The sequence below is a fragment of the Acinonyx jubatus genome, chromosome A1 (assembly GCF_027475565.1).
Source record: "Acinonyx jubatus isolate Ajub_Pintada_27869175 chromosome A1, VMU_Ajub_asm_v1.0, whole genome shotgun sequence".
Lineage (NCBI taxonomy): Eukaryota > Metazoa > Chordata > Mammalia > Carnivora > Felidae > Acinonyx > Acinonyx jubatus.
In genome coordinates this window covers 150,834,344-150,851,586 of record NC_069380.1, presented here as the reverse complement: position 1 = coordinate 150,851,586, position 17,243 = coordinate 150,834,344, and the positions used below count along the sequence as shown (strand labels likewise).

General features: G+C 36.2%; 2 protein-coding genes across 7 annotated transcripts in view; one reads left to right on the top strand and one right to left on the bottom strand.

The window, feature by feature from the left end:
- Window positions 1-416: 416 nt before the first annotated feature.
- Window positions 417-14,098, top strand: LYSMD3 (LysM domain containing 3). The gene is made up of 3 exons (XM_027038310.2): window positions 417-593; window positions 3,308-3,570; window positions 10,441-14,098. The coding sequence occupies exons 2-3, from the start codon at window positions 3,316-3,318 to the stop codon at window positions 11,104-11,106; spliced, it is 921 nt and encodes a 306-aa protein (XP_026894111.1). The 5' UTR covers window positions 417-593; window positions 3,308-3,315; the 3' UTR covers window positions 11,107-14,098.
- An 804-nt stretch (window positions 14,099-14,902) lies between these two features.
- Window positions 14,903-17,243, bottom strand: part of POLR3G (RNA polymerase III subunit G) — a 103,772-nt gene continuing 101,431 nt past the window's right edge. For all 6 annotated transcript variants that reach the window (XM_027038361.2, XM_015065180.3, XM_027038387.2 and 3 more), the window contains exon 8: window positions 14,903-17,239. In XM_027038361.2, the coding sequence (XP_026894162.1) occupies window positions 17,153-17,239 (87 nt within the window). In that variant the 3' untranslated portion in view covers window positions 14,903-17,152. The remainder of the gene's footprint in view (window positions 17,240-17,243) is intronic.

The following is a 17,243-nucleotide window of genomic DNA, read 5'->3' as shown; positions in this document are numbered from 1 at the left end:
CAGTGCCCGTCATATCCTTAAGCATCTCTCTCCTCCCGACTCCCACCCCTGGGTATTTTCTAGACAGTCTTTGCCAGCACTGTGTGCACGAAGGACAAAGGCGCAGCGGGCAGGTAGCTCCCGATCACCGGGTTAACCAGCGGGGTTGGCCCTCGGAGCTACAATCACGGAGGGTGAGGGGCGGGGTAGGGGCCGAAGGAGAGGAGATATGGGCGGAGCTGGAACTCGGACCCCGCCCCCGCGGCCCTGGTGGCGTCTCTGCGCCTGCGCGCCAGGCGCAGGCCAGTGGTTAAGAAGCCTCCGGGTCTGGTCTCGCCTTCGCGTCCCCGCCCTCCTCCTTCCCCGCCCCTTTCCACCTCCGGCCTCCTCCTCCTCCCCCTCTTCTGCCCACCTCCGCCCACTTGACGCGATGACGCACGGCAGGTTTGCGGACGTGGCGGCGGCGCACGGCCCGGAAGGCAGAGACGTTGGTGGCGGCAGAGGGCAGGGGCAGCCAAAAGCGAAGGGTTGGTCATGAATTTGCCCGGGACAGGAGCCGCGGCGGCGGACCTGGCAGCGGGCTCCTCATTGTGTCCCCGCTGCTAGCCGAACAGGTAAAGATGGCGGTCGGCGGGATTGGGCCCTGCTACACTCTCGCTGGAGATGGCGGAGAGCCCTCTGCCGCAGGTGTAGCCGGGGCCGCCGGTTGGGACTCGGATCCTGGCCTGCATGTAGGAGACCCCAAGGCAGAGGAGATCTTCGCCACCAACCCCACCGAAGCCCCTCTTTACACTCTCGGGGAAACAGGGTCAGAGGAAGGACTCCTACCTGTTGGGTTCTCAGAGCCACGCATTTAAAACCTAAACACTACATTTACCCCACGACAATATATGCTGGCAACATCTCGTCCACACCGTCCAAGTGTGACGGTGTGGCGTAAAAACCTGAGATTTAATCATCATGTAAACAGGGAAAGAAAAAATCTAGGTGTGTGGAATAGAGAGGAAGAGAAGTTTTTAAAACCTGAATTGCCCCTGGCGGATACAGCCCCTGTGTTACTACTATCCCAGTGCTGAACTACCTTGTGCCCTATGGCCCTATCTGCTTAAAGAAAGTCAAAGCAAAACACCCAACAACAGTTACTATAAAGTATGAAGGTGTTTGGGAAACAATTTACAATTACAGAGTGAGCTGGTTAAATGCTTTAATAACGTATCCATTGGTAATTACTTTTTGCCATGGTTTGTAATCTAGGTGGCATGCAAGGTTTTTTTTCCCCTACCCTAAGAATTAAGACTGGTGAAGAAAATTGAGCCAGATGAGATGAATACTATGTACTTTCTGCTCTCTGTATAGTCGGCTTAGATAATTATCTGCTTGGGCCTGTGACTAGCTTTCCATTTCCATTGGAGTCACAACCAGTTCTTGATTATTCAAAAACAGTATCCACTTTGTGGTAGTCTGCTGCCTGCATTTCATTACACAAGAGAAGAGATAGATGAAGTTCTAGTCGTATTATTTAGTATTTAGCAATAGACTCTGGAGAAATTTGATGTCAATGTGTAAAATGGCTTTGCACATTGCTCACTGAATTTCAACTGTTCTAAGCCAGTTTGGGATTCTAACAACAAATTATTAGGGAGGAAGAATCTATAGGGAAGTATGGCCACATTTAAATTAGTGTATATTAAGTGGTTCTTAACTTTTAAGTCTACTTAACATGTAACTATTAGTTATCTAGGTTGGTCTAATAAAAACCCTTGAGTTCTTAAAGCATTGCATTGTTGTACAGCAGAGTCAGAGAGTTGTTTTTTGTTTGTTTTTTTCTCTTTGTCACTTCATATTTGTCTGTAGTATTCACAACTGAACTAAGTCCTTTAAGATACCATTTGGGCTTGGCTTCCATGACATAATATTTTTATGGTTTCTTCTTCTGAATATTCCTTTTCCATATTCTTTGCAGGCTGATTTTCCTTCCCTCACATACTACTACTACACGTAGCAAGCAGTTCTTCAAGGCTCAGTCTTGGCTCCTCTTTTCTTATTCTGTACTTTTTCTAGGTAGTCTCCTTTATACCTATACGGCTTTGGTTTCTACCTATGCACATGAGTCATTAAATTATATTTCTAGCCCAGACCTTTCTGAATTTGACTATGTAGCTGCTGGGCTACTTCACATTCTTTTGGGCTGTCTTAAAGGAATTTATAATCATAGTCTAGCCTCCCACTTTTCTTCCAGTGTTCTGTATTCTAGAGAATGGCATCACCATTTCCTCAATGATGCAAATCTGAAATCTTGGCATAATTCTTAACTTCTTTTGTCTCTTGATACCTGAGTCACAGTATTAAGTCCTAAGTATTTTATCTCCAAAATGCCTTTTACTCCTTGTCTGCTTCTTTCCATCTTTCACAACAATAACTGAAAGCAATCTACTATACTTTCTTTTTTATGTGAACATGTAATATGAAGCAAGAACTGGACCTGTGGAATTAGTTTTTTATTTTTGTTTTGTCTTTAATGAGAATAGGCCAGCTTGTTGAAGATCAGTTGAGAGTGCATATACAAGTAAACAAAAAGTACTCATTGATACACGCTTATTGATGTATGCTTTTAATTTAGGCCAGTGCTCATTCTTAAGGGTATCTTTTCTGAAGTAGAAATGAATGTAGTGGCCTAAACTATATTCAGACTTTATCGACCATAAATTGAGTTGGATGAGGACTTTGATAAATGTTGGTGAAAAACTTTCAAAAAATAAGAATCCTTGGTCTAGGGCAAAATTATGACCTATATAAAAAGCACATGCTATATATACTAAACATAAATACTGAAGTCCACTTGATCCAAGGAGGTACATAGGTAGTACAAAAGATATATGAGCTTAAAATGCTGAACAAGCCAGAATATTTGGATTTATTAAAGTGTTTTGTTTGTACATATAAAACCTGTACTTTGATTTATCAGAATTATAAATTGCACATATATGATCAGAAGTTTCCTTAATTTTATTCACATACTCAGAATAAGGGGAACTTAATTTTTTGACCTTAAAAAAATAACTGTTTACTTCCGTGAAAATGTTTATCACCTCCACTTTTGGTGATACATAGTTTATAAGAATGGATTACCTCTTCCTCCTCTCTCATTGTTTCTGCTGCCAGATAATGTTCTTTGCACTTTAACATCTCTAAAACTCAAACCTAAATTTTTAAATAACTAAAATCATTCTTAAAAATATATGTATAATGTGTCCTGAATGTAAGATTCATGTAACTCAGTCATATGGATCAGCTACATTCCAGAGTTTTCTCTTTCTTTCCCCCTCAGATTTTGACATGGCAGGGAGACATCAGAATCGTAGTTTTCCTCTTCCAGGAGTTCATTCAAGTGGTCAAGTACATGCATTTGGAAATTGTACAGACACTGACATGTTGGAGGAGGATGCCGAAGTGTATGAGCTTCGATCCAGAGGAAAAGAGAAAATCCGAAGAAGTACATCAAGAGACAGACTTGATGACATTATAGTATTAACAAAAGATATACAGGAAGGAGATACTTTAAATGCCATAGCCCTTCAGTACTGTTGTACGGTAAGTTTGAATTTGATTTTGCATAATGCTGTCCAAAATAAATTATTTGTTCGTTAGCACAAATTGAAGTAAGTTCTCTGCTTTTATCTTGTCTTTTCCTTTCTTTCCGTAGAAAACTGTATTATGTTGGTAGATGTTAACTTTTTAAATTTTTAAGTGAATACTTGGATTTCCGTTTATTTCTAAATCCATGAGTCTAGTTTCAGTATTAAAAGACACCCAAATGTGTTATCTTGTCTCCTTACTCAGGTTTTAAGAGAATATAGAAATATATAAGGAAAAATTTTTTCTGCCTCATCTTCCTGAAATAACACACTTTGGGGTGTTTCTTTCCATACCTTTTTTTGTGCTTATAAAAATAATATGTGTAATATATCAATATAAATATGTATTATCTAAAATACTTGGGGTGTTGGTGATTTTTTGTTTTTCTGTTAAAAAAAAACAAAAAAAGATAAATAAAAAAAATTTAAAAAACCAAAAAACAATTTTCTTAATGTTTATGTATTTTTGAGAATGAGAGAGACAGAGTGCAAACTGGGGAGGGGCAGAGAGAGGGAGACAAAGAATCCGAAGCTGGCTCCATGTTCTCAAGCTGTCAGCACAGAGCCTGACATGAGGCTTGAACCCACGAACTGTGAGATCATGACCCAAGCTGAAGTTGCCTGCTTAACCGACTGAGCCACCCAGGTGCCCCAATTTTTGTTTTTAAAAATTGGTTTGGGGCACTTGCATGGCTCAGTCAGTTGAGTATCCAGCTTCGGCTCGGGTCATGATCTCACAGTTCGTGAGTTCCAGCCCCATATTGGCTCACTGCTGTCAGGGCAGAACCCTCTTTGGATCCTCTATCACCCTTTTTCTCTGCCCCTCCCCCGTTCATGTGCACATGCACACGTGTGCGCTCTCTCTCTCCCCCCCCCTTCTCTGTCTCTCAAAAAAAATACATATATAAAAACATTAAAAAAATTGGTGTATACTGTGCCTATTACTCTGCAAGTTGCTTTTGTCTTTTTTATTTCTTCCTTTTTTTTTTTTTGTAATGTTTATTCATTTACTTTGAGAGAGAGAACATGAGCAGGAGAGGGACAGAGAGAGATTGAGAGGGAATCCCAATCAGAAAGCTGAAAGCTTTCTGTGTGGAGCCCGACAAGGGGTTCAATCTCATGAAGCATGAGATCATGACCTGAGCCAAAATCAAGGTCAGACACTTAACTTACTGAGCCACCCAGGCACCCCTCATTTCTTAATGTATCATAGACATGCCTCACTGTCTTACACATCTAACTCATTTTATATAGTTACGTAGTATTGCATAGTATGGATATTCTATGATATTAAACTATTCTATCATGTACTCAAGATTTTCTTCATGTTTTGAATTGTGTGGTGAATATCATCAGCACTGTATCTTTAAATGGTGGTACACAGGGCACCTGGGTGGCTAAGTCGGTTAAGTGTCCAGCTTCTGCTCAGGTCATGATCTCAAGGTTTGTGGGGTCGGGCTCTGTGCTGACAGCGCAGAGCCTGGAGCCTGCTTCAGATTCTGTGTCCCTTTTTCTCTGTGTCACTTGTGCTCTATCTCAAAAATAAACATTAAAGAAAATTTTTTTTAATTAAAAATAAATGGTGCTACCTTTATTTCTGTGGAGTAGGTTCCCCAAAGTAGGATTGATAAAAAGGGAGGTATATTTTTATTTTAATAATACTAAACTCTTTGTATCCATTTTATATATGTGTCATTATGTCCATCTTGCATCCTTAGTGCGGAATCTGTTTTCATGTAAACATGTTGATACGGAAACTGTTTTTTGAACTTTATGTTGTCATACTCCTAGTAGAATTTTGAAATGTATTTACTGTGTACCTCCTTGCACATTTTAAAGTGAGTTTAAATACTTCCTAATGACTTAAAGGATATAATTTCAAAAATGTTGTCACTATTGATATTTAAAAATAAGACTGTTAGAATACTCTTTGTATGCTCTCTCTCTCGCTCTCTCTCTCTCCCTCTCCTTTTAAATGTTTATTTTTGAGATAGAGTATGAGCTGGGGAGGGGCTGAGAGAGAGGGGGACAGAGTATCCCTAGCAGGCTCTGTCCTGACAGCAGTGAGCCCAATGTGGGGCTCGAACTCACAAACTGTGAGATCATGACCTGAGCTCAAGTTGGACCCTCAACTGACTGAGCCACCCAGGTGCCCCAGTGTATAAGCATGAAACTTTTACTAGCATAAAAGTTTTATCATTCCTTTTTCTCCTTGATTAAAATTTTCATCCTTCCTCCACAGTCTTCCATAATGTATATTTTTGTACTTGAGAGCCTTTTATTGGTTACCTGTCATAGTTCTCTATAATAATATCATACATATTTATAAACTTGTTTATACAAATACATACAAATTTATTTTACTTATTTTTAAATGTTTATTTTGAGAGGGAGTGAGAGCGTGAGTGGGGAGGGGCAGAGAGAAAGGGAGAGAAAATCTCAAGCTGACAGGTTGGAGCCCGTCATGGGGCTTGATCTCACGAATCATGAGATCATGACCTGAGCTGAAATCAGGAGTCAGATTTTTAACCGACGGAGCCATACAGGCACCCCCAAATATATACAAATATGAACTGAATTTTTAAAAATTTCCTGTGACCCTAAGGTTCTATGTATTTTTTTTTAAATAATTACTGCAATTCATAGTTGTTCAAAACAGACACATTAAGAATTTTTATTTAAAAACTTAATAAAGTATTTTAGTGAAACACATTTCTTGATGAGATAAGAGCTGGATTTTGGGCGGGGGGTTTGCAACTTGTTCATGGAGGCAGTACCATTTATTATTATATCATAGTGTATCTGGTTTAATTTTTAACATAAACATGTGAATTCATGTTTTGTAGAGAAATAATTTACAAAATGTGCTTTAGAAGGTTGATGATGGATAGTAACTAAGATTACCTAAGGGATACAGGAGTGCTGATGCATAGGGGCACTTGCACCCCAATATTTATAGCAGCACTTTCAACAATAGCCAAATATCTCCTATGGAAAGAGCCTAAACGTCCGTCAATTGATGAATGGATAAAGAAGTTGTGGTTTATATATACGATGGAATACTACTTGGCAATGAGAAAGAATGAAATATGGCCTTTTGTAGCAAAGTGGATGGAACTGGAGAGTGTTATGCTAAGTGACATAAGTCATACAGAGAACAGATACCATATGGTTTCACTCTTAGGTGGATCCTGAGGAACAGAAGACCATGGGGGAGGGGAAGGGGAAAAAAAAGTTACAGAGAGGGAAGGAGGCAATCCATAAGAGACTCTTAAAAACTGAGAATAAACTGAGGGTTGATGGGGGGTCGGAGGGAGGGGAAAGTGGGTGATGGGCATTGAGGAGGGCACCTGTTGGGATGAGCACTGGGTGTTGTGTTGAAACCAATTTGAAAATAAATTTCATATTAAAAAAATAAATAAATAAAATTAGGGGCCAGGCTGAAATTACCAAGGTGGAGATTCAAGAGAAAAGTGTGGTCCTCTAGCTTTATTAGAGAAAGACATGGATTTTTTTTTAACGAACCTAATAAATTGAAGAGAAGTTTGAAATGCCATCTATATGAATGATTAAAAATAGATTATATTTCCGTTGAGGTGAAAAGGAAAAAAATATGACTAGAGTGTATGAGGAGAAAGGTATAGGACAGTGATATGGAGAAGATTTTAAGGAGAAAATAAGGTGAACAACAGAGGAAGTTTAATAGATGTTTCAAAAATGAGGGGCGTAGGCTGATTGGGATGAAGCACTTTGAAAGAACTGAGGAAAAGTTTGATCTATATAGTAAGAACACTGCTATAAGGTTTAACAAGAGTACTACAAAATGGTAGGGAAACCTGCTGGTGAGTTGGAGGGGACCCAGTAAGGAGGTTGTTGGAATAATTCAAGTGAAGATGATCAGGGCTTGGACTAAAATATGTGTATTAATGATAGAGAAGAAGTTTACAGAGATTATTTGGGGGTATTCAGCTGATTCCTTATTTAAAATGAAGAATGATGAAAGGGCAGTTAGCTTAACATTAGAGGAAAGAAGGTCTTGTCTACAATAAGGAAGATTGATACAACAGTGTTAGGGAGTTAAGCAATGCTCCCTTTTACCAGGAGCTGAACCAGCAAAAAAAGGAAGAACCTTACAAAAGGATTTATCACTTTAAAAATAGGGTACTTATGGTGTGCTTGGGTGGCTTGGTTAAGAGTCTGACTTCAGCTCAGGTTATGATCTCGCAGTCGGTGAGTTTGAGCCCCATGTTGGGCTCTGTGCTCACAGCTCAGAGACTGGAGCCTGCTTCGGATTCTGTATCTCCCTCTCTCTGACCCTTCCCCACTTGCACTTTGTCTTTCTCAAAAATGAATAAACAGGGGCGCCTGGGTGGCTCAGTCGGTTAAGCGGCCGACTTCGGCTCAGGTCATGATCTCGCGGTCCGTGAGTTCGAGCCCCGCGTCAGGCTCTGTGCTGACAGCTCAGAGCCTGGAGCCTGTTTCAGATTCTGTGTCTCCCTCTCTCTGACCCTCCCCCATTCATACTCTGTCTCTCTCTGTCTCAAAAATAAAATAAAGTTAAAAAAAAATTTTTTTTAAAAATTAAAAAAAAATGAATAAACATTAAAAAAATTTTTTTTAAATTCACTTCACATAGTTTATAAAAAAGTAAATAAAAATAGGGTACTTAGTGCTGTATTCCTCTTGTAAGTACTCAATTTTAGAAATTATTAAAAATATGCCAGTCATAAAACTGACAAGAGCATAAAAATTGTAAGGTTGGAATCCTAAATGCAACCAAAGAAGTTAGTATAATGGAGAATATAGGGATAATTAGAGTGAGAACCTAGGTAGACACTAAGACTTGGAAGCCTGGTTTAGAAAGAGTATGGAGTAGTTACTAGTCAGAATAGACAATACCAAACAAACATTTAAAGAGAATGGGGTCAGATTTTGGAGTTTGTCAATGAGTCTTCATTTGCCTTAAACAGTCTTGAGGTCATAAACTTTCAAAGCATCCTTTATTGTCTCATCTAATTACTCCTCAGTCTTCCTCTCCATCCTCTTCCCATATATACACTTCCAGGGAGTTGATTTTTCCAACAGGAACTCTCATTCTTCAGTGAACTTGATCAGAAATCTGCAGTTGATCAGTCACCACCCCCTCCTAAAAACCATCTTTGTTTGACCTCCTTGATTCTTCAGCTTTCTGATTTTCCTACTAGTAATATTTAATAACAGCTAACATTTGCATAATGTACTATATATTGCTATTTGAATGTTCATATGTTTTAATTTATTAATCTTTGCAAAACCCTATGTGGCAGGTACTGTTATTACTGTCATTTTACATATGTGGAAATTTCATTGCAGAGAGGTTAAACAACTTGCCCCAAATCATAGAGCTAGAAAGTATCATAGCCATCCGTCAAACCCAGATAGTCAAACCCACCATTGTATATTGCTTTCTTGGCCACTCTTTGCTTTTAAAAATTTTATTTTTAACTAATCTTTGTACCCAACGTGGGGCTCGAACTCACAACCCCAGGATCAAGAGTCACACACTCTTTTGACTGAGCCAGCCAGCCACCCTTTGGCCATTCTTTCTTAATCTCCTTTGTAGATTTCTCTTATTCAACCTAACCCTCAAATGTTGGCATTCCTCAGTCATCTTTCATTTATCACCTTTTTCTCCTAGTCTTTTTTAGTGAATCTGTGTACACTTGTGACTTCATTTACTATTTTTTGCTGATAATCCACAAGTCAATATTTCTAGATGAGATCATTCTTTCAAATTTCAGACATATAAACTCCCTGTTGGATAACTTCCACCTAGATATTTCAGTCACCTCAAAGTCAACACATATATAATCTGTGTTTATTTTCTTTTCTCCCTCCAAAGTGTTCTATATCTCAGTAAATGACATTATTATCCATTGAGTTGACCAAGCCAGAAAAGCTTTATCCTAGACACACTTTACCTCTCTGACATCAATCGAGTGATAAATGACTAGGGCTTAGGTTAAAGCGTTGATGGAAATCATGAATGGGACTAATCACTCAAAGATTATGGGAGGCCTAGCATAATAACGGGTAATCTGAGGAATACTCCCATGCTCTCCCTCCTCACAATGGCAGGTAGATAGGATATACAGACAGGTTGAGGACTGTATAATACATAGGGAAAGCTTATAAAAAATGACTCATCTTGGGGGTGGTTGAATACTGCATGAACACAGAAGTTAGGGAAAATGTCATTAGAAGACAAATAAGGGAAATATGTTATCTAAGGTGCATGTTTTTTGATACGTTTCAACATCTTTTAAAGTGGAATGGTGGCACCCTCAATATTTTTTTTTCCTTAGTGATAAATAATGGCACATCTTAGAGTTGATGGCATCTTAGTTTTGATAAAATATGGTAGTTTTAGTTGGATAAGTTGATATTTGCCTATATTCTAATTGCAAGAATGAAAGAACATAAATAACTGTAATTCTTCCTTCTCATTGTTTACAAACAGCAGAAGTGTGATATTTGTGCATGATGTACAAAGAGAAATATCAAAGGATTCCAGGATCTACTTAAATACCTAACATTTGTGTTAATACATGAGTGACAGTAAAAAGTAATTAGTGATTTCCTAAGACTGGTAGATCAAGAGTGGTATAGAACTGTTATCCACAAATAAAATCTCTCTGGGTGTGATAACTTAATACTACTAATAATTAAACTCTACCTTTTTTTTTCCTTCCAAAAGTAATGGGATGAATGAATACTGTTACCTCTGTTTTGATTGGAAATTCAGTTGAATGTTGCTTTTTTTTTTTTTTTTTTTTTTTTTTTACAGGTAGCAGATATCAAGAGGGTTAATAATCTCATCAGCGATCAAGACTTTTTTGCCCTTAGGTCTATCAAAATTCCAGTTAAAAAGTTTAGTTCATTGACTGAAACACTTTATCCTCCAAAAGGAAGACAGGCTTCACGTCCGTCATCTGTCCAGTATGTTCCAGAACAACAGGAAATTTTGCCACCTAATGATTCTCTTTCTTCCAGTGAGTCAGCTGGTAGCTTTTTAAAAGAAGTAGACCGAGATATAGAACAAATAGTAAAATGTACAGACACCAAAAGAGAGAACCTTAATGAGGTGGTATCTGCTTTAACAGCACAACAAATACGTTTTGAACCTGATAACAAAAACATTCAACGTAAGGATCCTTATTATGGAGCAGACTGGGGAATAGGGTGGTGGACAGCCGTAGTGATAATGTTGATAGTAGGTATAATAACGCCAGTATTTTATTTGCTGTATTATGAAATTTTAGCTAAAGTGGATGTTAGTCATCATTCAACAGTGGATTCCTCCTCACATATGCATTCAGGAGTCACACCCCCATCACAACAGAGAGAAATGGAAAATGGAATTGGTCCAACTAAGGAAATACCCTTTGGCCAACATGATCATAAACTATATAGTCAAGATTCTCAGTCACCTGCTGCTCAACACAAAACATAGCAGTGAGCTCATACTTACAGTGTTAATGATCACGTGAATCTGGAGTGTGATGAATCAATTCTATTCAGTAACCACTTTAAAGGCAGAAGTTAAGGAGATTGAAGATGCTTTTGTTTTTCACCCTTTTTTGGAGCCATTTACAAATAGATTGAGTGTGAAATTCCTACAGTTGGTCATTGATATTGAGAGTTGTAAATCCATATACCTTGTATCAATGCTTAAAGCAGAAATGAATTTAAATATGGGTCTAGGAAGTTCTTAACTTGGAAAATGTATCATTTTTTACATTCAAGACTGGTTATGTTTAAGTTTTATTTTTCAAGTAATTATTTTTTGGCTTAAGGTTGTTAATATTAAATATATTAGGCAAAATAACTTTTATAAGCCCCTAAAATAATGTGTATGGTTGGGAAGTTGCCATTTGGTCCCTGGAACACTGGATTAGGTCAAGACCTAAAAGTGATCTTTGTCTCTTAAAGCTTGGTGCCTCTGCTTCTGTTTTTTAAGTGACTATATTTGCCTCTGTTATTTGAAAGCACTTTTGTAATTCTTTAATGAAAAGTGTTATACAGATTAGCATTATTTAGGAATTAAATCCTCACATACTGTGATAAGTTGTTGCTGTGTTACTTGTAGTAACATGCCTTAATTACATTTAATGCCTTATAATACTACTTATGTAAGCTAATTTAATTTTTTGAATTAAAATTAAGTATTATTTCAGATGGTCCAATAGGATTCATAACATAGGCTGTATAAATTCATCTCCACCTTCACTATCAAGCACAACTTCATGGGGTTAAAACAAATTTTCATTGTCTGCCTCTGAGATCTGTTGTAGAAATTGGTTCATGAATCAAAAGCAAAGATGAGAGAGACCTTTTGCATGAAAGTAACAGACAAATTATTGATTGACCCATTAACCTGTATTTTTCAAAGAGAAAATGTTCAACTTAAACCTTTTTTTCCTCTGAACTATAGCATCAAATTGGGCAGCAGAGGCTAAAGGTGTGTAGATCAGTTGAAAGGGCTTGATAGTGCTACTTCTTAAGATTTGCTGTGGATCAGATACAGTCTGGCTAAGTAAACATCATTTGTATACTAATTTCCATCATTTAATTTCTTAAAGTGTGTGTTTTAAAAATGTAACCAAAATGATTAATTAGAAGTAAGATTTGGTGGAGTCTGGATTGCCTGTTTTGTGTATAATAAAGTATGTACCTTTAGGTGTATAATACCACTTCATTTTCTGGGCATTATTTACTAATTTTTAATGTTTCAGCTTTAGACCAGTGATTTTATATTTCAAACTCCAATATTGGTAACAAGTGGGGTGAAAAAGTACATATGGTACATGAGGTTCTATGTACTTTCAGGAGCAAAGTATCATAAAAAGACAGGACAAAGAAGTCAAACATTAAAGCTCTTGCATATATTAAAGGACCTTAGACAGTTAACGAAAAATGTTAATATTGGAAGTTGTAGCAAAATCATTTTTTGAGTAACTTTTTAGTTTGAAATTTTAAAATTATTTTAATGTGCCTTAGCATCTTGAAAATATGTATGATCTTTCGACTTTATGCTGTGTTAACTTGGTTGGTTTACATTGTATTTATTACGCCTGCTGAAAAATCAAGTTTTAGGAAAGAAAAATGGATTATTTTAGAGTGGAATGAAGAACTTTGTTTACATCGAATTGATGAAATTAGTCAAGTGATTCCTTTTTGCTAGTGGTACTTTGAAATCGTGGTAGGTCTGATTTCAAAATAAGTTACATAAGGTAGTAAAGTGTACTGTGTACTTGATTAAAAACCATTTCAGTCTTGTAGAATGGCCTCTTGAAGGAAATAGAACATATCCTTATGACACAATCAGGCAGTTTCCTTTTTCTATATATTTGAATTATATCTAATTCTATATATATCTTATATATAGACTTTTAGATTCTAATCTTTAAGGGTCATTTTAAATGAAAAAAAATTTCCTAAGCATTTAACAGGTCTAGAATAATTTTAGCTTTTAAAAAGTACTAGTATACATCAAAATTTGTGGCAAACACAGATTAGTTTATAAAACTTAATAAGAGTTATTGTTTGATATTGTGGATTTTGTGTTGAAACTCTTCTTTGAATTTACTTGGATGCTTTACATTAGAAGGTATATATGTAATATATACATATGCTAGCAACCGCAAATGAGTTTGGTTCACTTAAAAAAAATGGGAGTTGTAAGTGAAGAAAAATCTGCTATTTTTAGAGCAGATTATTATTTTTTTTTAAGTCTGGGTACAAATAGGGTTGTTTTGAACTATTGGATGCCATTTAAAGTTTTTGCCGTCCTACTCCTAGAAAATTATGGGATTCATGTCTTCAAAAGATAGATTAAAATGGATTATACGGTCGGCTGGCCACATTAGAATTATAAGACTGTAATGCTAAATGAACTTTTCCAAAGGATTTACCGTTTAAAGCTTTTTTTTTTCTGGACTCTACTTGCTTGTTCAGTGGCTTGAAGAATTCTTTAAATGAACCACTACTTAATTATTAGTTCTTTTTAAGGTATCTATTTCTAAAATTACCTACTTGGGAATATGAAGGATGTTTCAGAAATACTATGAAGAAAGGATCCAGTCAAAGAATTACAGGGTAAAGGTGGAGTTTTTAGAAGTCTATTTAAATGGTGCATTATGATGGGTATCATTCTTATTTTGAATTACAACACCGTTACTCAGGAAATCAGTATTTTTCTTCCAAGTATATGCATATTGCACTGTTAGATCATAGAAATATCTGAATGCTTTATTTCTTTTTATGTATGCAAATACTATAAATCTTTTGTATAATGTATTGGATACAAATGCAAAATGGAATTGTAGAACATTGTTAGCATGTACATCTGTAAAACTGGTTTTTAAAATTTTCTGCCCCGTATTTTTTGTATTTTAAGATATGCAAAATGTAATAAAGTTTCTATTTTATTATTCAATGTAAAATGGAAGCTGGTGAATTTAATTGAATAAAAGCAAACGTTTTCTCCTCTTCTTTCAAACTATTTAAAATAGAGATACTATGTAAGGTGGATAGAATTGCCAGAGGTTTAGTAATTCATATTTCCTCCTTGTTAGAATGAAATAAAATCCACTGGATTATTTATAAGACATAAATGAAAACAAATTTCAGATGAGTGTTCTTTGGATGCTCTTCGATATCAGAGAAGATGACCTTAAAAGGCATGATCCATGACTTCTTAGCAAGTTGTGGGTCAGACATTTAACAAATTTTGTGTAAATTTTATCATAAAACCACCTTTCCATTTCAAGGGTGTTTTATTTTTAAAAGTTACCAGTAGCAAAAAGAATTGAAAAAGTTGGTTTGAAGCTTTTATTTATTTAGTGGAAGAATTTGTGATGTAATCCTTACTTTTCCTTAAAATTGTACTTAAAGTTACTTTTTAATAAAAAGTTCTTACTAACTTCAGAGCCTTTAACCATATTAAGGCAAAGCCATTGACACTGTACGTTATGGTGGGGATGGAAAGTTTAACAAGATCCTCCAGATTTCTTAGCATTCTGTTGTATCCAGTGTAGGTTTGTGATACTAGTGATCACACTAATATTACACTGCCAAATCTTAATTTATCATGACTTTAATCACCTTGAGTTTTCTTTTTTGTTGGTGTTTATTCAAGAATATTTGATAGTGTCATTCTTGCTCAATAAATATTTTACTAGGTAAAATCTGTATTTTCTCTATCAAATATATTTAAGTAGGCTCAAAATAAAACATGTTCATATAAAACAAAAGGACACAATTTTGTTTTGTAAGAATTTAATGTGTAAACAAAAAATAAGCATTGTAGCAAAAAGGTATGCCTGTTAATATAGCAAATTTAAAGACACTTCAAGTACTTTTTTATATATAGGAGGCTATCTTTGCATTAAAGTTTACCTTCTTATGGAATACCTAACTTCACAGTCCCTGAGAATTTAAGCCAGAAAAACAAGACTCATGCTGGTAAAGCAGCCTGCAAATACTACCTATCTGTTCTCATGGTTGGTCAACCTTAAACTTCCACAAAGATCTTCCAAGGGGGGAAGACAATGCACTTAAGGCAGATGGCTGGAGCCTCCTGGAGCTAATCCTTACCTAAAAGGGCTGTCTTACCATCTGCTGGACTAAAATTGTGGAGGCAAATTGAAAGCTAGGAAAAATACTTCAGTGCATTTGCTCAATTCACAAAGTTATCTGCAGATTTATAATAAAGCAAGTAAATAGAACCATTGAGATCAGATTTCTATAAATTAAGTGGTATTTGGCTAAGGTACTAAGGAAGTGAGAGAATGAAACAATATTTTTTAAATTTTTATTTTTTGAGAGAGCGCATGTGTGCAAGCACACACAAGTGGGTCAGGAGCAAAGGGAGAGGGAGGGAGAGAATCCCACACTCAGTGCAGAGCCCAGCGTGGGGCTCCATCTCACGACTGTAAGATCATGACTTGAGCTGAAATCAAGAGTCAATGCTTAAATGAATAAGCCACCCAGGTGCCCCTAAAACATCAATGTTTTAATTAATAATCCTAAGTGACTATTTGCCCATTACAACTGGAAACTTTATGACCTTCTAAGTCCAGTAGATTGTTGTTTTAATGTGGACTTTTTTATTCCTGTTTTCCATTTAGAATGTTTACAATTTCCCAGAAGCTTATTTCAATAATTCACATATGATCAACACAGCACTGAACTATGGTCTTCACACGCATCTTGAATTAACTGAGGAGGTATTAAAATTGAAAGTGATCTTTTTCCTGAGAAAGTCACATTACAAAATGGCACAATATACATTTTCTCCAATCTTCCCCTCCAGAATACACGATGGGAAAATCAGATTATAATATATTTTTTGAGGAAAATAAGTTTGATTTTTAAAACTTTTAAATCACTTACCAACCTACAATTTTTTAGAGGGTGATGGCCAAATTAAAATTAAGTGATCATTTCTATAAGGTATGAATGAATACATACAGCAAATTTTGGTTGGTGTTTAAGCAATTTTTGTAGGAAATAGTTTACAGGTGGAGAAACTAAGGCACAGAAAACCAAGCTCATTTTCAAGACTGAGTCTAATGGTAAAGGCAGAAATAGAATTTGGCTGTGATTCTCAAGGTTACAGGGTAATAGGTAATACCTTCCCTAAAGAGAAAATTTATTCCTTTTGGTAGGTAACAATCATCTAAAAATACATAATATGAATTCCCTTGAAAATCTTTGGCATTTGTGTGTCTTTGGAGGCTGAGGGTTTTTAGGTATTTTCCCTGCCAAAATAGAAAAAAAGCAGGGGAGCTAGTTTTTAATAAACAAAAAAGATTGATCTTGATTTTAAAATGACCTGAGTTTTATTCTGCACTGCGATATAAATCACTTGGGTAACTAGAAGTCCTATGAAATTTAACAGCAGCCACTACACCTCAAAAATCTGGCATTTTCCCCAGCGTGTATGTTTTTGATCACAAAACTTCCAATCTCATAAATTACACCGTTGTGAACTCCGATAGGTTTATGTAGTCGTAGCACAGAACATACCATGTAAAAGTAAAAGATAAAATTATTTTCAAGTTTCTTTGTTTTTAAAGTGCTCCTTGTGCAGTATTAATCAATGTTCAGATTACAGAAATCCACTATGATGACCAGTACTAGTTTCACAACAGATCAAGTTAAACAAGAATAATTTGTTCAAGTATGAATACATAGATTAAAAGATGCAAAAACTCTAGGCACATTCAAATCTGAATAATACAAAAAAAAAAAATCCACTTGAACACATAAGAGGCATGACAGGGTGTTGAGAAGGAATGTCAGAGCATCAGAGACTAACTGGTAAGGTACCTAGTATGTAAACTCAATGTGGTTCCGAGTATTTTGACAGCAAATATTTGTCTAACAAAACAGGAACAAAAATACAATACTCATTCCTTATCGGAAATAGAAAACAAGTCTGTCCAAATATTTAGAAGCTATATCATAAAGATATTTTTGGAGACATTCCATAGCTAATAGGTTGCTTCATCCATGTTGTCATCACTGTCTGCACCAAAATCATCTCCATCTTCAAAGTATGAATTAATGTAGTCATTTTCCTAA